Source organism: Desmodus rotundus, chromosome 3 (genome assembly GCF_022682495.2).
Source record: "Desmodus rotundus isolate HL8 chromosome 3, HLdesRot8A.1, whole genome shotgun sequence".
NCBI classification, from domain to species: domain Eukaryota; kingdom Metazoa; phylum Chordata; class Mammalia; order Chiroptera; family Phyllostomidae; genus Desmodus; species Desmodus rotundus.
Window position 1 is genome coordinate 29,866,000 of NC_071389.1, and position 22,215 is coordinate 29,888,214.

The following is a 22,215-nucleotide window of genomic DNA, read 5'->3' on the forward strand; positions in this document are numbered from 1 at the left end:
GTGGTACTCTGGCATGGTGTGAAGCTGTCCACCAAGTGCACAGGCTCTAGGGCCTCCTGGGAGGTGCATGCCAAGGTCAGTTGCTGCCTGTGCCTTGCTGGGTATACACAGTGATCAGCGGATGTCTGCTACTTGTGCTAGGCTTGGAGGTGCCTGGAAGAGGCCACCTGAAAACTGAGGTTATGACTGCCAGTGGTGCTAAGCTTAGGCTGCTTAGCAAGGGGTATAGGGCACACTTAGGCCAGATGTGGCTTGTTGGGGATTTGTGGACCCTTGAGAGATTTTAAGAACATCAAAAGCATGAAACAAGACAGGCCATTTGAATGGAAACACCACTGGAAGATGCTCGTGTGGGCCTGCAAGTTGGGTGGGGTGGGGTCTTAGGGAATCATCAGGGTGGTGAAAACAGTTAACTAGATCGACAGTCAGATATGACACCCTCAAGCCAGCTCTTTGTAGGGCAGAGCTCAGGAAAGGAACAATGGCCTCAGCCAGAACTTCTGTTTGGGAAAAAGTTGCCCCTCCAGCCCTCTCTGGATAATTCAGTTCCTCCCCCTATGTCCCAGGTGCCTTTTGAGCTGCTTCCCCAGCGCTGGAGCTCAAAGTGAGTGAATCCAACTAAGTCTGTTCACGGGCCCCTTAAGAGGAATGCCTGTGACCCAAGCAGTGCTCTGTCTCACTCAGCCACAATGCCTGGTGTTTTTCACAGCCAGAGGTTATGGGTACTTCTCTTCCCAGAATTAGAACCCTGGGCTGGGACCCCTCACTCTTCAGGGAATACCTGCATAGCTGAGATATCCCTCCCATTTTTATCCACCCCACGTGGGACCAGCCTATTCTGCGTCTCTGCCGCTCCTACCAGTCTCAACGTAGCTTCTTCTTTATATCTATAATTATAGGATTTCTGTTCAGCTACATGTCAGGTGGTTCTGAACGATGGTTGGTCTACTGTTTAGTTGTAATTCTGATGTGGTCATGGGAGGGTGTGAGTACCACATTTACTACTCTGTTATCTTGACTGGAAGCCCTGTAATTTTATAAATTTATACTCAAAATATATTTCATATGTTGACTCACCTCAACAACAGCACTTAAAACACAGTTTTAGTTATTTACACATCTCTCTCCCCTGGTAGCCTATTAGTTCCTTGCTCACAGCTGAATTCCAAGTTGAATCCATGGTTAAATCACCTATAGCACAGTGCTGGTAATGTGACAGACACCCGGTGAACGTTTGTGGAATGAAACCTGAATCTTATCTCAATTTCTCAAAAGCACAGTCCTGTAATACATTCCTAGAAACCTGCCTCCACGTGACAACAGACTGTAAGTCGACAGTCTATAGGTGAGGGTACACAAAGGTTACCAATCTGTGTCATGTTTAATCAGTGTACATTTTTCTTTCTCCCAACATCAAAGCTCTGCTTCCTTAAATGAAATCCAGGCCTGCAGACCAAAGCTTTTTCAGTGCATCTTATTCCCCAGAGAATCAGGAGGGCTCGCACTGTCATTTATTCCACGAGTACCGATTAACACATACGATCTTCCCGTTTATAGCAGAGTAGTGCCCCCTTATCCATGAGGGATACGTTCCAAGACCAGCAGCGGATGCCTGAAACTGCAGGTAGCACCGAACCCTAGATATTCAAAGGTACTTCCTATACAGTGGCACCTCGGTACTCATGGTTAATTTGTTCCAGAAGTCGTGATGAGTGCCAAAACTGACAAGTACTGAACTGTTCAGAGCTACCGTGAGACTGGCACCTTGATCTCTGTTTCATTGTGAGAGAGGGGCGCCGAGGGGCGAGCAAGCGCTGAGTGCTGAAACATTCTTTCCTCATCAAAATGTGACAAGTACAGGGTTTGACGAGTTCTGAAGCCAATGAGTACTGAGGCATGACTGTGTACTTAGGCACAGTGAAACATTAGCTACAATAACTAATCATAGAACAATTATAACAATATACTGTAATAAGTTTCGTTATTATACTGTACTCACCTTTTCACTTAAAGGAAGCACTTACAGCTTGTCTTTGGTGTATCCGAATTGCCAACATCACTACTATTATGCTTTGGGCCATTATTAAGTAAAATAAGGGTTACTTGAATGCAAGCACTGTGATACAGTGCAGCTGGGATAAGCAAGATAGCTGCTGAGCGGCTAATGGGTGGGTAGCATACGCTGTGCTGTGCGGATGGGCTACACAAAGGGATGACTCACGTACCGGGCGGGACGGAGCAGCGCGGACCGAGACTTCATCACACTGTTCAGAATGGTGTGCAATTTAAAACTCATAAATTGTTTATTTCTGGAATTTTCAATTTAATATGGGGGGGGGCCAAAATGGAATTTATTTATAAAAAACCGTGTGTTTATTCTTACGTTTAAACTTTAGTCACCTTCAAAGTGCTCTCCATTTGACGCAATACACCCATGGAGATGTTTTTTCCACTGCTCACAACAGTTTTTCAACGTGTTGATTTTGATGCCTTTCAGTGCTTCTGCCATTTTTTGTTCACTTCTTCCATGTCAGCAAACGTTTCCCTCTGAGGACTTTTTTTCATCCAGGGAAACAAGAAAAAGCCGCTCAGCCCGAGATTGGGTGAATAGGGAGGGTGGGGCGTGGGGGTCATGCCGTTTTTTGGTCAGAAACCACTGAACATTTAGTGCAGTGTGGGCAGGTGCACTCGCAAATCACCCATCATGAAATGGGCAAATGCATTGATAGAGTCTTCAAAAAAATTCACTGAAGCTGAATGCAGCCTCTCACAACAATGCCATCTGGTGCACTGATACAGAGAGGTCAGAACACTCACCTAGCGGGGGAAGCCTGTACTACAAGGGGTCCGCCCTGTAAAAGATAGTTCTGGTATTTTGGGGGTCCCCTTTGTATTTCAGACCATGGTTGACCATGGGTAACTAAAATCATAGAAAATGAAACTGCTGATAAGGGAGGACTATGATATCTCCTACTTTTTTTTCAAATGTATTATTCCAACCACAGTTCTGATCGTATCATTTCCCTGCTCAAAAGTCTTCAGTGATGATTCAGATTCTTAATAAATTAAGTCCAAATTCCTTAGCTTGGCATTCAAGGCCCTCCACAGACAGGTCCTATCTCTCATCTCTTGCCCTGTCTTCCCTATATATTATGCTTCAGCCAGGAACTTAGTGTTCCCAGGAGTCAACGACAGTTCCTTATGACTTTAATGATGCTTTTCCCTTTACTTCCCTTCCTTTCCTCCCAGCTTGTTCTTTGGCCAAAAACAACACTTCTCATTGTCAGTATTGCCTCAGCTCCAGAGTCAGGGCCACAATGAGAAATGCAAACCATAAAATAAGTACACAGAGAGGCTAACGCTGCCGAGGTTCATGTACTGCTTAGTCTACTTGGCAGGAGGGACTCTTTTTTATCTCCTTACTGAATTAGCCATATACCTCTTTGCCACCTGTTAAAGTATGTCCATCTATGCTCATGTACAAATTGAGGCAATAACACTCTTCTGAACACTTCATTATCACTTCTCTTAGAGACCTGCTGCATTTTGTTTTACATTGAAATTTTCATTTTTCACTTAGTCCCAACTAAACTGAAGTTTTTTTAAGAGTAGGGACTCATATTTGTACCTCACAGTGCCTGGCATTGAGTTAATATTTATAGAATGAACAAATATATGTCTGATTTACCATCTAGATTTAAGCTCTAGGTGGGCAAATAATGTATCCTATACTTCTTTTCTATCCCGACAGTGGCAAGGGAAAACAAATATACTCTTCCTTATCCTTAAATATTTGTTAATACCCATTTATAGAGTGCTCCCTACAGGATGGGGTCTAAGCACTTTTTAGACATATTGTCAAAAGCATGTATGCTCCTTAAGGGCATAAACTGGTTTGTCTGCTGGTATATTTGCAGTGTGTAGAACAGTGTTCTGCAAACAGTGGGTATTCAGTGAGTATCTCCTGAGTGAATTCCCGTGAGTTCTGGTAATAACTCTATGAGACAGTACTACTAATATAATTTTAAAATGGAAAAAAAAACCCCTAAAGCTTATAAAGATAAGTAAAATAGCACATGGAAAATATATGAGTCAGGATTTACATGTTGGTCTTTCTCCTGTGTTTATGTTCTTTACTAAAGTTTAGTAAAGTTTATGTTCTTTACTAAAAGGCTATATTTTGGCCTCTTGCCTCATACTGCTGTGATCCACTAGCTGTTTTCAGGCCCTTGGAGGAAGCTGGGTGGTGTGTCTGAAAATAGCCAAATCATTTCTTCGCCTACGCTGCTACACAGAATACAGGCATACCTCACTTTATTATACTTCAGTTTATTGTGCTTCCCAGATATTGTAGTTTTTACAAATTGGAGGTTTGTGGCAACCCTGCACCAAGCAAGTCTATCAGAGCCATTTTTCCAACAGGCTCAGAAGATGGCTAGCACTTTTCACACCAAAAAAGTATTTTTTAAATTAAGTTATGTACAGTTTTAAAAGACATAATGCTAGCCATGGCCAGGTGGCTCAGTTGCTTGGAGCATCATCCTGTGCACCAAAGGTTGCAGGTCTGATCCCTGGTCAGGGCACAAACCTTGGTTGTGGGTTCAACCGCTGGCCAGAGCAAGTACGGGAGGCAACCAATCAATGTTTCTCTCTTACATCAATGTTTCTCTCTCTCTCCCTTCCCTCCCTCTCTAAAATCAATAAACGTATCTTTGGGTGAGGATTAAAAAAAAAAAGACATAATGCTACTATTGCACACTTAAGAGATTACAGTGTAGTGTAAACACAATCGTGTGGCTTGCTTCATTTTGATACTCACCTTACCTTGGTGATCTGAAACTGAACCTGCAGTATCTCTGAGGTATGCCTGCAATGGATTAGCCAGAACAATGCAGTTTTCTCACCAGTAAGTGATTCTCAAGTGTTAATATATAGAATAACCACTTGGGGTTTGTGCTAAAAATGCAGATAACAGTCTCACCTTTAATGACTCTATAGGAGCTCTATAGAGACAGAACTGAGATAAACTGAGATCAACTAGGTATAAACCAAGGACTAGGCCTCCGAGTACCTTGTTGCCAAGAATGAGGATGAGGAAAGAACAGCAATGGTGCTCCAAAAGCAAGTGAGAGAGGTGGTTTAAAGACCAATTCTGACCCTTGGGTGGTTCAGTTAGGGTATGAAAAAGTAGGAGCAGAACCCAGGCTCCTGGGAAGCTGACTCTAATCAACTGGCCGGAAGTGTGCAGTGACATCCTTTCTAAGGATTTGAAAAGGTATAGAAAAAACTGGAGAATCTTTTGGGCCCAGATGGTGGTAGTGGCAGCAACTGTGGAAGAAATAAAGCAAAATTTATAAATACCCTACTGTGCAGACTATAGAAAACTGCTGGGACAGGACAAGGACACGGCAAAGAAACCTTGAGGGTTACTAAGAGTAAAATTTCACCTGAAACTTCAAAAGGGTTTATTTGATGGGGAAAAAGGTAGGTAAACTGTGTAACTGTTTGCTGGTGCACAATGAGCCCAGGAGATGAGGATGAGTTGCCAAAATGGGCATTGCAGCAAGAAAGGAAGTCAGTCAATATTTGAAGCATCCAGGTAATAAAGTACTACTGAGGAGTTGGGTGTAACTGAAGAAATCAGTCACCTGGGAAAGCATGAATTGGCAAGGAGGAGACATTTTTATTTATTCAATAAATATTTATTGAGAGCCTACTATGTGCTGGGGCATGTGACAAATACTGAATATATAGTGCTAAACAAAGCAGATGTAGTCCCTTGTCCTTGTGGAGCTAAACTATTAGTTTGAGGAAAAGGATGTTAAGCAAAACAAACAAACAAAAAACTGTACTTATATTGTAAGAAAGAAAGAAAGACAGGTCAACAAGTTTTCCCTGAGAAAGTGACATTGGAGCAGACATCTGAGAAATAAATAGGAGTTACCTGGCAGGGAGTGGAGGAAATACCTTGTGTATTTTTTGTTCAAATAAGCATGAAGTCATAAATTATTGTGATAAGTAAGTACCTCTATAATAAGGGGAAGAGGTTAGGAAGAGTATTCCAAGGAGAGGGAATATCATGTGAAAATGCAGGCAAAAGGCAGATCATGCAAGATTTTGTAGGCCATGTGAAATCTGGATTTTATCCTAAGTGCCACAGGAGACCATCGAAGGATTTAAAACAGGAAGTGACACTGACAAAATCTGTAGTTGTACAAAAATGACTTTGGATAGCTGTGTGCAGAATGGGATAGATGGGAGCAACTATGGATATGGAAAGATCGGTTAGCAGGCTATGGTAACGATCTAGGTGGGAAATTATAGCAGTTTGGTTTAGGGTGATAGCAGAATTACCCTAAACATAGAATTGAAAAATGATGAAACAACTTAGCAGGTAAAGTTAACAGGTCTTGCAATGGAATGCACGTGTATTATAAGAAAGAAAGGTGTTAGGGACTATAGGTTTCTTATCATGATCTAGTAGCTAGATGGTGGTGCTATTCATTAAGCAAGTTTGGGATAGAAGATAAATTCACTTTTGGATATGCTGATCTTGGGATGTGTCTGTGATATGGAACAGTTAGTTGAATATAGAATATAAAGCTCAAAAGATCTGGGCCAGAGAAATAAATCTGTGAGTCATGGTACACAGATGACATTCCAAGTCATGCATACAGCAAAGATAGGCTGTAGAGATCATGTAGAATAAGAAGGAAAAAAGCCTAAGGTGAACCTGTAAGAAATATCAACATTAAAGCAGATAGTACAGCAGGCACAGCATGTAGGGGTGGATAAACAAGAGCACAGATCATTTTAACCCGATAAACTAAGCCGGGAGTTCACAGCCAGCCTCTCTAGCTCTCTCTCTCTCTAACTCCAAAACAAAATTGTTCTTTAAAACTTTAGAAAAAAGACGAAAGTGTCCCTATATGTATGCTCACTGGTTAGAACATTTAGTCTTTTCATGAAGACAGATGAGTATGAAACTCAGTAGTGGGAAAGTGGGCCCGGTTGATGTAATTGACCCTTTAACATTGTGGTGTGCAATTTTCCACAGGGAGACAAAATAAACAGGACGTCTTTTATAAATAGTTATGAAACAAATCACCATGTGGGCTGAGGCTTCAAGTTAGCATGATGCTGTTAACAATGAGACCTGTCTTGATGGGACTTCATGTCTATGGAACCAATTTTCTTTCATTCTTAAAACATCCTTTTTATAAATTAAAAAATAATACTTGCTTATTGTAGAAGATATACTAAAGCATAAAGAAAATAAAAATCTATCCATAATTCTACCAGCCATGGATTACCATTGTTAATATAATGGTATATTCTTTTCTTTTTAAGTATATTTTATCGATTATGTTACAGGTGTTCCAATTTTTTTCCCTTTGCCACACTCCACCCTGTACCCACCTTCCCTCCAGCAATAACCCCCCTTAGTTCATGTCCATGGGTTGTGTGTGTAAGTTCTCTGGCTTCTCCCTTTCCTCTACTACTCTTAACACCCCCCTATTTTGTTCCTACCAAAATGGGACTGCCTGCCCCTTTCCTCCCACACTCCGCCAGTCTCGGTCCCGCCTCGACCACGCGAGTCCTCTCCGCCCGGGTGCCCGTCTCCGCCGCTCCTACCGGTCTGGATGTGTGCCTCTCCTTTATCTACTTGGTGTCAGACTTCCTTGCGGTTCGATTTTCTGTCAGTTCTGGTTGTGAGAGGAGGAGCAGTGTGTCTACCTACGCCGCCATCTTGGTTCTCAGAAGTTTAAATTTTTAATGTGGTCCAATTTATCACTCTTTTCCTATTTAATATTTTCCTTCCTCAAGGACATGAGAGTTATTTTCTCATTATCTCCTCAAAACTTATTGTTTTATTTTTCACATTTATATCTGCAATCCATCTGCAACTGATCTTTCTGTATGGTATGAGGTAGTAATCAAGTTATTTTTTTTCCATTAAATGGTATAGAAAAGATTCTTTTTCCTATACCATTGAAAAGATTGTTCTTTCCCTCTACTGGGTATTTGGTGGAATCCTTTCACTGTGGAAACTCAATGGTTTTGTTCTAGAAAATCTTCTGCAATTATTTCATTGATACATTCCTTACCTCTGTTTTCTACTTCTGGAATCCCTCTTATTCAAACATTGTATTTCCAGGACTTGTTCCTTAATTTTTGACATCTTGTTTTCCTTCTATTTTTCATGCCTGTCTTTTTGCTGTACTCTCTATAGGAAATTTCCTTACGTTTCCCCCCATCATTTAGTTTTATATATTTTTTGCCATTATATTTATTAGTTCTTTCTGTCTTGTGTCTTGTTTTTATAGTATCCAGTTTTTATTTCATTATTGCAATATCTTTTTATTCCTATGATAATAATATTAATACTTTTTCAAAGTTGTCTTTTCTTTGCACAGTCTCTACTCCAAATAACCTTCCTATGTTTGTAAGTTCTGGTCTGTTGACTTGATCATTCACTTCTAGAAACTCAATTCTATAGTGACTTTAATAATAACTTGCTAGCTTTTCCTCATTTCTCATTCTAGTTTGCTAACTCCTCCTTTGGCTCCTGTTTCATCACCTATATATACATGGCCGTATTTATTAAATACACCCTTATTATTTTGCAGGTACCATGCTTTGAGACTCAAAAATTAGTAAAAGTTGGTTCCTGACTTGACTCCTCAAGTTATCTTCCCTTTATCTTGGTATCCAATTTCTCTTCATAGATAAGCAGCAACTGAAGACCTGGCCAGGATGTTTATGGCAGAGAATTTCAGGGAAAGTAGTTACCAGAGCAAACTGAACCACCGATGCAAAGAGGACAAGGCAAAGTCTAGCTATAACAACATATAGGGCCTAACACAAGAAAAGTTTTCAGGGAAGTTAGGAGCACAGCATTCCTGATATTTAAAGCATATAGTTAGCAGTTTTAGAAATTTTATCCCTGCCTTTTTTTTTTTTAAATATCCCTGCTTTTTAAGTCTGTTTCAGTGAGGAGTAGGACTTGGTAGAGAGGAGAAGGAAGATGTTCTAAGTGTTTAAAGATTCAGCAGGGAACAGAAACATGACTTCAACTATCATTTCTATGGTAGTCACTTCAAAAATTTAATTTTTTCTCAGTTCCAGATCCATATACCCAACAGTCTCCCAGAAATTTTTACCTAAATATTCTACAAGCACCTCAAACTTACATTGAATTCATCCTTCTTCTAAATTCATTCCTTCTCTAATGTTCCGAAAGTGAATGGAAATACTATCATTAAATCTATCAGTGCCATCCTAGCTTGACATTCTGGAACTCGGTTTTCTCTCATCTTCCTTTTCTTCACTCCCCACTCATCCTACACCCCTGGACGTTGTATCCAGTCCATGTTACCACTAAGATATCCCCACCCTACTTTCAGTATCATTGTCTTTCAGTATGATAGCACTGGTGGTTACAAATAGAATAGACAGGACTTGGGGAAAGCTATGGAACCCGGGGGACAAAGCTAATGTAAGTGTGGGATAGACACAGGTGCAGAAGTAGTAGTTCCTGGGGAAGGCTGAGAATCACATCTCGAGAATATTCAGTGTGATCCTTTCAACCTAGTTTCAGACAAGTAATAAGATACTGAGACGGGAGGTGCAATGAGGGATGGGTAAAGGTTGCCTCAGCACAGTGTAAAGAAAAGAGAGGGTTGTACTGGTGGCAGCAGTGGTGGAAAAAACAGATACAATGCAGGTCCTGAACCAAGGTGGGCTGTTTAAAAAAAGGCAAGAGAGCTTGGACATGGAAAAAAATTCTGAGAAAGAGCTAGTGGGAATGCGGCATGAATGCAGGCTATAGCCCAGTTGTTAGGGTACGCAGCTGTACTCTCTAGGGCAGGGGCAGAACTCAGGTCCCTAAGAACTCATAAAAGTAGAACAGTCTCCCTATATGGGATACAAAGAGATAGAGAGGGCTACTATTTAACAGTGTCACTCAAATAGAAGGATCTCAGTTATTATGTAACACACTATAAATTAGAGTTTTATAAAGCAACAGATTATCTCTGTGAGTTAGCAAGAGTTCCTGGAAGCCTGTCTGCCTGACTGTTCTCTAAGGAGTAGTGAGGTTGTGTGTAGGACTTAGCTCTATTGGACAAATAGGAGAGGGGGGCCCTTTGGCAAATGGACTACAGTATTACACAGGCTCCCTACCTGGCCTAATTGCCTCTTTTCACATTAATACCATAGTTATCTTCTAAAAATAGAAAGGTTGTATAAACAAGTCTAAAAACTTGAGTTCTGAAGTCAGGTAAGTGTGGGTTATAAATAATTTCCTTATTTATAAAATGGTAATGGTTATATCACATACCTAACAGGGTAGTTTTGAAAACTAAATGAATTAACATGTAAAAAAAATCACTTGTATGATGTCTGGAATATAGTAGGACCTAACAAACAAAATGAAAAATCGGCTCTATAGCTTCTTACCAAAATCCTTTAATGGTTTCCAGGTTTTCTAAGTCTCTACAACCTGGCCTCATTATAAAAGCAAGCATTTGTTTCAGGCTTGGCTGTCTTTTCTACTAGATTATAAGCTACTTGAAGGCAGGAACCATATCTGTTTCATGCCCTCATCAATCGGCACTGTTGTTTGCACATAGTAGGTACTCAGTCTGTACTTGCTGAATGAATGCATGAACATACCATCTTTCTCCATCCATGCACTCCCCCCACTAGATAACTCATGTGCACAATGTTAATAGATGCTCTTCAGAATAACCCTGATGGTATGCAGGCTCCCGACATGTTAAGGGAATTCTCATATCCATCTCATTTTACTGAATGACAAACATTTTCAGGCTTTCTCTCACTCTTACAAATTCCAGGTCCCGGGGCCACAGATTGCATGGACAAATAAAACCCATAAACTAGATCCATAACTCTAACTTTTTCTGTCCTTTTTTGCCAAACCTTTCTGAGGTAGACAAGTGGACTGCTTTAAGACAGTAAGAGTTTAAATACACAGTTTGGATAGAATGAGTTGATTAAGGTTAACTGATTACAATTGCAAAAATATCCCGATCTCTAAACATGCAATAAAACAACAAAGTAGATTTTTAGCAACAAAAATATTGTATAGTTACCGTTTACTTGGTTGATTTCTGAGTTGGAGGAGAGAATCTCATCTGCCAGTTTCTGTGCAGTAGGAAGAACTTCAGTGTGGTGTGCTGTGATTAAATATTGAATAAACTTTTGTAGTTGGTCCCTATTCATCTGGAAAAGGGTTTCTGAGATAGGAAGACGCAATTTGACTTGGTCTGGTTTACGGATCCTGTAGAGTGACAGCGCTACCACATGAGCACAGTAGAATATGTCCTTGTTGCCACAGCCACATGTCACTGAAGTGATTTTGCAGCGATCAAAACTGATTGCAACTTTGTAAGTCATCGCTGGTTCCGAAGTAGTGGCAGGCTCAGTTACTGTGCCACTGAGATGGAAGCCTAAGGAAACAAAGAAAGTGTGTTTAGAGATTCTGTAGTAAGAAACTTGAAGATTTTCATTTTGCATTTCAGTTAATTAATTCAGATACTATTTGCTGAGTATCTCCTATATATATGGTAGGCTCTGCCAAAGAAAGGTCAACGCAACTTAGGAACACACAATTTTGAAAGAGTATTTACCCTGGAGTCCTCCTGAACTAATAAGAAAACTTTGCTTTTGCATGTGTACATTTTTCTGGGGAGGCGGTTCATAGTTTTCATCACAAGTCTCAAAAAAGTTAATAAGGAAACCCAAATAAGTTAAAAACCTTATAACTTAATAAGTAGTAGTAAAAAGTAGTAAATGTTGAGCTCTAGGTGGTGGGCAAAGAGAAGTCTACAAATAACATCAGTAAAATCTAGAGTAAGGTGAATGCTGTAAATAAAAAAGAAACCAAAAGCATGCCACGTGGAGGGACAGGAAGAATAACAAAGAAGATAAAGACATTTCTTCCTCAAAACATACAAGTCTAAAGGGGTGACCACGTAGAATACCTAAAAAGGCAAGAAACCTCCCAAGACATGGAAAGCGTAGTGTGGTATGGAGAGAACATGCAGTGTTACACCTATACTCACTAGCACACAGTACCAATAATTTGCAATTACGTTTGTGTCAACTTTTCACCTAATAGTTTTACTTGTCACTGAGGATCATTTGCCTTCATCGAGCATTTCATTAGGGTGACTTTGTGTTTTACTTAAATCTTGACTCTCACCTACTCTGACTCTTAACACCTTCATCTGTAAAATAAGGAAAAAAATATGTAAACTGGTCAGCTCACTGCCTGGAGCATTGTGGGTGCTTGATTTTAAAAGTGAAAAAAAAGTCCCACAAAAATTGCTTAGAACTTATGGGAAAAACAACTACTTTATAGACAAAAATCTCCTGAATATCATCTTTGTAATGATCTTTTATTCATATTTTCCTAAAATACTAAGAGAGACTTCTGGTCAAGATGGAGGTGTAGGTAAACATGGCTTGCCTCCTTGCACAACCACATCAAAATTACAACTAAACTCTAGAACAAGCATCACCCAGACCATCAAAATCAAGTTGAATGGAAGCCTGACAATTACGGAATGGAAGAAACCACATTCACACAGACTGGTAGGAGTGGAGAAGACGCAGAGATGTGGAATGAGCTGGTCCCCACCCGTTGTGGTGAATAAAAATTCGGGAGGGGTATCTTGAGAGTGAGGGGTTCCACGCCAGGCCCCCAAGGCAGTGTTCCAGTATCAGGAAGATAAGTCCCATAACTTCTGGCTGCAAAAACCAGCAGGGATTGAGTCAGTGGAAAAAACTGCTGGATTTCCAAATAGTTCCTCTTAAAAAACTCACACATGAAGTTATTCAGACTCACTCCCTTTGAGCTCCAGCACTGGGGTAGCAGCTTGAAAGTCAGTGGCACACAAGGAGGAACTGAAGTGTTTTGTGTCAAGGTGCAAACTGGGGGACAGCTTTCTCTCAGACAGAAAGGCAGGCAGAAGCTACTGTCCCTTTGCCGAGCCCTCCACCCACAGAGTCACAGAGCGTGACCCACGGATATGAACAAAGGTGTGGGGACTACCTGAGGGAGTGGAGTGCAGACTGGTGGGGGTAGGCAAAAGGGCAAGAACTGGGGCAACTGTTAACAGCATAATCAATAAAACAAAATTTTGAAGAAGCAGCAAGAGAAAAGCAGTTAGTTACCTACAAGGGAGCTCCCATAAGACTGTCAGCTAACTTCATGACAGAAACATTACAGGCAGGAGGGATTGGGGAAAACAATATTCAATGTGATGAAAAGCAAGGACCTACAACCAAGATTAGTCTACCCAGCAAAGCTCTCATTTAGAATGGAAGGGCAGATAAAGAGCTTCCCAGACAAGAAAAAGCTAGAGCTCTCACCACCAAATCAGTATTATATGAAATGTTAAAGGGTCTTCTTTAAAATATATATATATATATGAACAGTAAAAAAATATGAATACAATGGCAATAAATACATATCTGTCAACAACTGAATCTAAAAACCAAAATTAATGAACATATAGAACAGAAATAGACTCTTATGTGCAGAGAATATTTTGATGGTTGCCAGATGGCTGGGGTGTTGGGCGGATGGGTGAAAACCGTGAAGGGATTAAGAGGTACAAATGGTTGTTACAGAATAGTCATTGGGATATAACCTACAGCATAGGGAATATTGTCAATACTTCTAATAACTATGTATAGTGTCAGATGGGTGGGAGATTCATCAGGATGCTCACTTAGTAAATTATGTAACATTTAATCACTGGGATGTACACCTGCATCTAATATAATAATGTACATCAACTGTAATTGAAATATAAAAATGAGCCCTGACTGGTGCGGCTTGGTTGGGTGTCTGACTGCAAAGTGAAAGGTCACCAGTTCAATTACCAGTCAGGGGACCTGCCTGGACTGCAGGTTCAGTCCCTGCTTGGGACAGGTATAAGAGGCAATCAATCAATGCTTCACTCTCACATCGACGTTTCTCTCCCTTTCTCCCTCCCCTTCTCTCTATAAATAAATAAACAAATAAATAAATAAGTAGACAAACAAAATCTTAAAAAAAAAAGAAAAATGAATTTAAAAATAATAAAACATCCCACAGCCTGTAAACTGTTAGAATTCAGACATAAATACAGGTCAGAACCTTTGTTCTTAACTACTACAATATATGAACATGACTATGCAGTTTAAAATATGTACACAAAACTTTATAAAAGTAATTGGGAAGTAAAAACCTACAAAAATGCATTAATGTCAAGCCCATAAACTTTTATGTTTTCCTGGTTTCCTGAGCAGTGGTTCACGGCAACTGAAACTGCTGTTAAGCTCTCGCAGTTGGAAGATGGGCTCATAAACTCATCTGTACAAGACAATGTCTCAGCACAGTGAGTGAACCGTCTGCCGAGAGTTCTGAAAGAAAGCACTTCTCAGTACAGCCCTCTGACACTATTCAAAGTCTTTTGTGTTCCTGAGCACACGAAAGGCTCTAGTAAAGCTTGGGCAATTAAAACCACTTTGCTCATTGCTCTTTTGATTCACCAGACCCATGAGCAGGTGCTAATGCATGAAAATGAATGTAATTTCAACCAATGGCAGGGAAAGGAGAGCTATGGTTTACAGAAAGAATCACTTTCTTATAGTCAGTTTAAGTGTGGGAAGTGTGGGTGTGCAGTGTGTGTGTGTACACACTATATATAAACTAGGTAACTCCTTTGAATGAGCATGCTTTCCTCTTGAATAAATTTGGTTTTGATGATGCTGCATCATGTAAATTAGACCTTCTCCCTTAATTCCAGTCTCCTGGAAGGCTGTAGCAGTATATCAGCAGTCACTTTCTCCTTTCTGTCACCTAGCAAAATGGCAGCCACACAAAGGCATAAAACAGTGATAGTGACATCCTCAAAAATAACTAATTTCCAGAAGGCCTAATTCAAAAGCTGGATAACTGCCGCCTAAACAAGAGCACTGAAATGGCTCTGTGGACTTACCATGATATACAGAACTCAGGAATCAGGATGCTTAAATTCTAATTCCAGCATCCCTCAATTCCCCTTTGCCTCAGTTTCTTAATAATGCAGAAAGACATATTATTTATATGCCTATCAGACTCATGTGAAAGCAATTTGTAAAGAACACGTTTCCAAGAGATATCATTCAATTGCACTCCCAACTGGCCAGGGCCAGCACCTATATAAGTTCACAAGAAGCAGATGGTGCCCTCAGCGCTGGGTGTGGGTGAGAGAGATTGTAGTGAGGAACAGTATTGTTATTCGGGAATACAAATGATGTTGCCCCATTACCCTGAGAGCTACTTGGTTTGTTTGTTTTAGAGAGGTCACCCTAAGCTTCTCAGAGCAGCTGAGTAAGCTGGAGGGCCCTTCTTGTGGCCATCTGCTCCCCTCCCAGACTTCTCTGGCAAATCAAGAGGTTTTCCTTGTATTAACCTCTGGTCCTTCTCAGCACCAGCTTCTGCAAGCAATGGTCTCCACTGTCCATCTGTGCCAGCAACCAGTTAAAGAACAGTGAGGCTTCCCAAGCCCAGGCATTCACTGACAGAGATGCCCTTACATTGTTTTACAGTACTCTCACTTGGACCTCTATAAGGGGAGGAGGTATATATTTTAAAAGGCTGAGTTATTTTCTTTTGTTATTTTAGAAACATTTTATGTAGAAAAATATAAAATGGAAAGAATTTGTCTGGAAAATTCATTTAAAAATCTAACATGCATAAAACAATCACTTTAAAAATAGTAATTTCAGCACTGGTTGGTGTGGCTCAGTGGATTGAGTGCTGGCTTGCAAACCAAAGGGTCACAGGTTCAATTCCCACTCAGGGCACATGCCTGGGTTGCAGGCCAGTTCCCCCACTGGGGGCTCATGGGAGGCAACCACACATTGATGTTTCTCTCCCTCTCCCTCTCTCTAAAAACAAATAAATAAAATATTTAAAAGAAATAAAAATAGTAATTTCGCTCCCCTATCCCCAACTACTCTGCGGAGTATTATGATTCAGAGAACAAGTTGTCTTGTAATATTGATGGATAACCTGTCCGGAACTGCAGATTAGGTGCCGCTCCTCAGTTCACAGATTTGAACACAGACTGGAAAAAAAATGCCAGACTCCATAGGCAGTTCTCAGCAGAAACAACGTGCACATAAACAAGGCACACATGTTGCCAAAATGGATGTTATAGGCTAGGAACTGCCACGTGGGTTATTGATTTGAACAGAAAAAGGGCAACATACAGGTCTGTCCAGAAGGTATCCAGCCATGTAATATGAAAAAGACATTTACTGATGAAGATACAAGATACACTGTACACAGGACAATGACGCCTCAGTCCCCTTCAAAGTAAGCACCCTAGGACTTCACACAGTTCTCCCAATCACCATCAGCTGCCCCGTCGTATTTTTCTGAATCTCATGGATGGTCTGAAGTCTCTTCCCTTTCAAAAGTGATTTTAGTTTTGGGAAAAGCCGGAAGTCACAGGGCACCAAATCTAGGCTGTATGGGGGCTGAGTCACCTGGGTGACTTGATGTTTCACCAAAAAACTCTTCATGAGACATGATGCATGAGCTGGCGTGTTGCCGTGATGAAGCTGCCAATCACCAGTTGCCCATAGCTACAGGTTTCTGAATCATCCAAACAGTTTCCACGGAGGAATGTTTAAGCTTAACAAAATTGGATGCAGATTCGTTGCTCTACTTGCTCAGTCATTTTGGATGCGACAGCCACACAGTACACATGTTTACTCAATGGCATCTACTGCCCCCACTGACTAGTACAGTGAAGTCATCATTGTTCACACTTGCACACTCCAGTCCATTCTCCTTGGCTGCCAGGTTACATCAATGTCATGCAAATATTCTCGTTATATTAACAATGGCTGGACTTCTTCCAGACAGACCTTGTCTAATTGTAAAATGATTTCAGAAATTACCATATTCCATTCAGTAGCCTACATTAGTGGGGGAAATGAAAAACTGAACAATAAACTACTTTTCAACAGAAAGAGGGTACATGTATCTATTTTTGATCAACCACAATATTAAGTGATCAAATATTTATATTGAGAGTCTTAAAATGGTATTCAGACTTATTTTAAAGCATTAAAAAATACCAGCCCTGGTCGGGTGGCCCAGTTGGTTGGAGTATCATCCTGTATACCATAGATGACAGGTTCGATCCCTGGTCAGGGCACACACCTAGGTTGCGGGTTTGATCCCCAGTCGGGGCGTATACAAGAGGCAACCTATTGAATGTTTCTCTCTCACATCGATGTTTCTTTCTCTCCTTCCCTCCCTCCCTCTCATCCTCTCACCCTCCCTCTCTTTCCCTCTTTAAAATCAATAAACATACCCTCAGGTGAGGATTTTTTAAAAATTAAGAAAATACCCTTTTGCAAGAGGAAAAAGATTTTCTGGTTACTTCTCTGAGACTGTGTGCACTGAATCAAATTATCAAAATATAATGAAATTAAAATTCAGTTAATATATACAGCACTTAAAATAGTGTCTGGCATACCCTAAGTACTCAAACATGTTATCACTATGTTAGCGTTTCAACTGTAACTGTAGCTAGTTCCCTTATTCCAATGTCTCAACTTCCCTAATTTTAAGCAGACCCTAACCTCCAATGACCTAAAAAAAATGCCTGTGCATCGATGTCATGAACTGTAATTACATTCTTTTTTTTAATTATGAATTTTTTCGATTACTATTTACATTCGATATTATTTTGTATTAGTTTCAGGTGTACGGCATAGTGGTTAGACAATCATATACTTTACAAAGCGTTCTTCCTGATAATTCCAGTACCCAACTCGCACCATACATAGTTATTACAATATTATTGATTATATTTCTCATGCTGTTGTAATCAAATTCTTATAGCAATCAAAAGACTAATTTTCAAAGTGATCTTAATCCTCACCTTTTCTAAACTCTGTATTTTATTTCTAACACTGCCTTTTTAATACGGAAATGAATGCATATCCCACACAACATCCTTTATTTAAAGGTTTCATACATTAGTAAGAATGCTATTCCTAACATTTACAGCATTTTGATCAAAGGCCTCATATTGCCCTCCAGCTTTATTCTTTTGTTCAATCTTGCAACTTGACCTGTGTGGAGAAACAAGAATGTCAAAACAAATTCAATTAGGACAATGCTTTTCATTTTGTTTAGAAACTGGGGCAAAATCATTTTTCCACATTCTGCAGTAACCTGATTCCATTCAAACAGCCATCAAATGGAAGACATTCTCGTTTATCGTCACTGAGGGTTCCAAATGCATTCCCATCATCCACCGGTCTGGTCCGGTCTGGTCGGAGGAGCCCGTTCTTCACAGGAAAGAGCTCCCGTGTCAGCGACTCTTCTGAACCACAACTGCCCTCTTAAGGCACAATTCCACGAATTGGCCAGCATCTCTTTATGGCCACTGTTTTTGTATGGCTTTTTAACTTCTTTGCTGCTCTAACCCCAAAGGCAGGGAACAAAATTGTTAAGGAAACATTCCTCCTCATTTATTCTTCTTTGTAGAGATTCCCTGACACCTTTAGAATATCGAAATGATGAGTTGTGCATTTATGGGTTCTCAGGCTCTGTGTAATACAGTTGGTTTTTCTCTTCTTTCAAATGAGCTTAAATTTGTTTATAAAAGTTATGATTGATAACTAGTTTTGTGAGTGCGTTTGTGTGTGTGTTTAAAGAAGAATAGGTGTTGAATTCTGTCGATTGCTTTTTCTCAATCTTTTGAGGTGATCACATGGTTTTTCTTTATGGGGTTTTAATGTGGTGAATTACACTGATTAAATTTTTACATATATTTTCTTTTTCTTTTTTTTTAAGTTTAATCTTTACTGTATTTTTTCCATTGCCATTTCATATATTTTCAATTGACTTACAATTTGCATTTTTTTTTAATGTTTTATTGGCTCCTGGTCAAGATGGCGACTAGGCAGACAGGGCTCACCTCTTCGCACAATCACATCAAAATTACAACTAAAATATAGAACAACGATCACTCACGACCCATGGACATGAACTAAGGGGAGGGATTGCTGAGTGGAAGGGGATACAAGGCAGAGAGGGGCAAAGGGAAAAAATTGGGACAACTATAATAGCATAATCAATAAAATATACATAAAAATAAAACTCTTCAACAAATACTAGCAAAAGGAATTCAGAAACATTTAAAAGATATGGGGAGGGGAATATATGGGGACAAAAAGGTAATGAAAAAATACAATAAAGATTAAATTTTAAAAATCATACACCATGATCAACAGGGATTCATTCCTTGGATGCAAGATTGGTTCAATATGCACAAATCAATTAAGTGATAGATCACATAAACAAATGAAAGATAAAAATCACATCATATTAACAGATGCAGAACAACCACTATCAAAATCCAGCATCCATTTATGATAAAACTCTCAGCAAAGTGGGAATGGAGGGAACATACCTCAACACAATAAAGGCCATACATGACAGACCCACAGTTAACATCATCCTCAACAGGGAAAAGCTAAAAGTGTTTCTCTTAGATCAGGAACAAGACAAGGACATCTGCTTTTACCACTTTTTTTCTTTCACCACTTTTATTCAACAGAGTACTGCAAGTCCTAGCCACAGAAATCAGACAAGAAATAAAAGGCATCCAAACTGGAAAGAAAGAAGTAACACTGTCATTATTTACAGATGACATATATAGAGAACCCTAAAGATTCTACAAAAAAAAAAAACTGTTAGAACTGATGGATAAGCTCAGTAAAGTAGTAGGATACAAAATAATATTCAGAAAGAGATAATTAAGAAAAAATATCATTTACAATTGCATCAGAAAAATAAAGCACCTAGGAATAAACTTAATTGAGGAGGTAAATGACTTGTACTCAGAAAATTGTAAGACACTGAAGAAGATACAAATACATGGAAGCAAGAATAGGAGAATTAACATTGTTAAATTATCCATAGTACACAAAGCAATCTACAGAATGTAATGCAATCCCTATCAAAATACCACTAATACTTTTTACAGAACTAGAACAAATGATTATAAATGTACATGGAATCATAAATAGACCCCAAATAGTCACAGCAATCCTGAGAAAGAAAAGCAAAGTTGGAAGTATCATGCTATCTAGTCCCAGACTATACTACAAGCCTATTGTAATCAAAACAGCATGGTATTGGCATTAAAAAAAAAAACCCAGACACATAGATCAATGAAACAGAATAGACAGCCCATAAAAAAACTCCTACACCTTTATGACAAAGGAGGCAAGAATATACACTAGGGTAAAGAAAGTCTTATTCAATAAATAATGTTGGGAAAACTGGATAGATACATGGAAAAACATAAAACTAGACCACCTTTTATACCATATACAAGAATAAACTCAAAATACATTGAACACTTAAATTTAAGACTAGAAACTATAAAACTCCTAGAAGAAAACATAGGCAGTAAACTCTCTGACATTGCTTTTATGGTATTTTTTATTATGATATATCCTCTAGGTCAAGGGAAACAAAAGAAAAAAAACAAACGGGACTACAGCAAACTTAACAGTTTATACACAGCAAAGGAAATTATGAACAAAACACAAGACAACCTACCAAATGGGAGAAGCTATTCACCAACGATACACTCATATGGGGTTAATATCCAAAATTTACAAAGAACTCATACAGCCCTGGCTGGTGTGGTTCAGTGGATTAGTGCTGACCTGCAAATCAGAGGATCACTGGTTCGATTCCCAGTCAAGGCACATGGTTGCAGGCCAGGTCCCCAGTGGGGGACATGCGAGAGGCAACCACACAATGATGTTCTCTCCCTCTCTTTCTCTTTCCCTTCCCCTCTCTCTAAAAATAAATAAATAAGATCTTTAAAAAAAAAAAAAAGAACTCATACAACTTAACACCAAAAAACCAAAGAATCCAATTATAAAATGGGCAGAGGGCCCAAATAGACATTTCCCCAAAGGTGGCATACAGATGGCCAATAGACATATGAAAAAATGCTCAACGTCACTAATAATCAGAGAAAATGAAAATTAAAGCCACAGTGAGCTATCACCTCACACCTGTCAGAATGGCCGTCATCAGTAAATGAACAAACAAGTGTTAACAGGATGGGGAGAAAAGGAAACAGTCACACATTGTCGGTGGGATTACCAATTGGTGCAGCCACTATGGAAAACTGTATAAACATTCCTCAAAAAATGAAAAGTACAACTATTTTATGACCCAGCAATTCTACTTCTGGGTATATCTGAAGAAATACAAAGCACTAATTTGAAAACATGAATGCACCCCTGTGTTCACTGCGTCATTATTTACAATAGCCAAGGTATGGAAGCGACCTAAACGCCCATCAATAGACACCTTGTTAAAGAAGATGTGGTACATATAAACAACAGAATATTACTCAGCCATTAAAAACAACAAAATCTCACCACCTGCAACAGCATGGATGTAACTGGAGGGTAGTATATACACTAAGGAAAGAAAGACAAATACCATATCATTTCACTTACATGTGGAATCTAAAGAACAAAATAAATGAACAAACAAAACAGAAAAAGACTCCTAGATAGAAAGAACAAACTGATGGCTGCCAGGTGGGAGGGGGGTTGGGGAACCGGGTGAAAAATGTGAAGGGATTAAGAAGTACAAATTGGTAGTTACAGAATAGTCAAGGGGATGTAAAGTACAGCACAGAAGAATATAGTCAATGATATTGTAATAACTATCTATGGTGCTAGGTGGTAGGTACTAGACTTATGGGGGTAGGGGAATAACTTTGTAAATTATATGAATGTCTAACCATTAGGCTGTACACCTGAAATTAATATGAAGCAATATTAAATGTCAACTGTAATTGACAAATAGAAAATGAAAACAAACAAAAAATAGTATAGTAAAAACACATAAACCAGGAACATAGTCATTTACTATATCATTACCAAGTATTATGTACTATACATAATTGTATGTTCTGTATTTTTAGGTTTGTTTACACCAGCATCACAACCACATGAACTGAGTTGCACTATGATATACAATGGCTATCTCACCAGGCAATAGGAATTTTTTAGCTCCACTATAATCTTATGGGACCACCATTGAAAATGTGGTGGGTCACTGACTGAAATATGGTGTGTGTATTATTA

At 39.4% G+C, this 22,215-nt stretch overlaps 1 protein-coding gene across 1 annotated transcript in view; it reads right to left on the reverse strand.

Annotated features, from left to right (window-relative positions):
- The window catches only part of ZSWIM5 (zinc finger SWIM-type containing 5), a 117,132-nt gene that overhangs the window by 45,831 nt on the left and 49,086 nt on the right, over nucleotides 1-22,215 (reverse strand). The window contains exon 2 of the mRNA XM_053921170.1: nucleotides 11,118-11,474. Coding sequence (XP_053777145.1) covers nucleotides 11,118-11,474 — 357 coding nt within the window. The remainder of the gene's footprint in view (nucleotides 1-11,117; nucleotides 11,475-22,215) is intronic.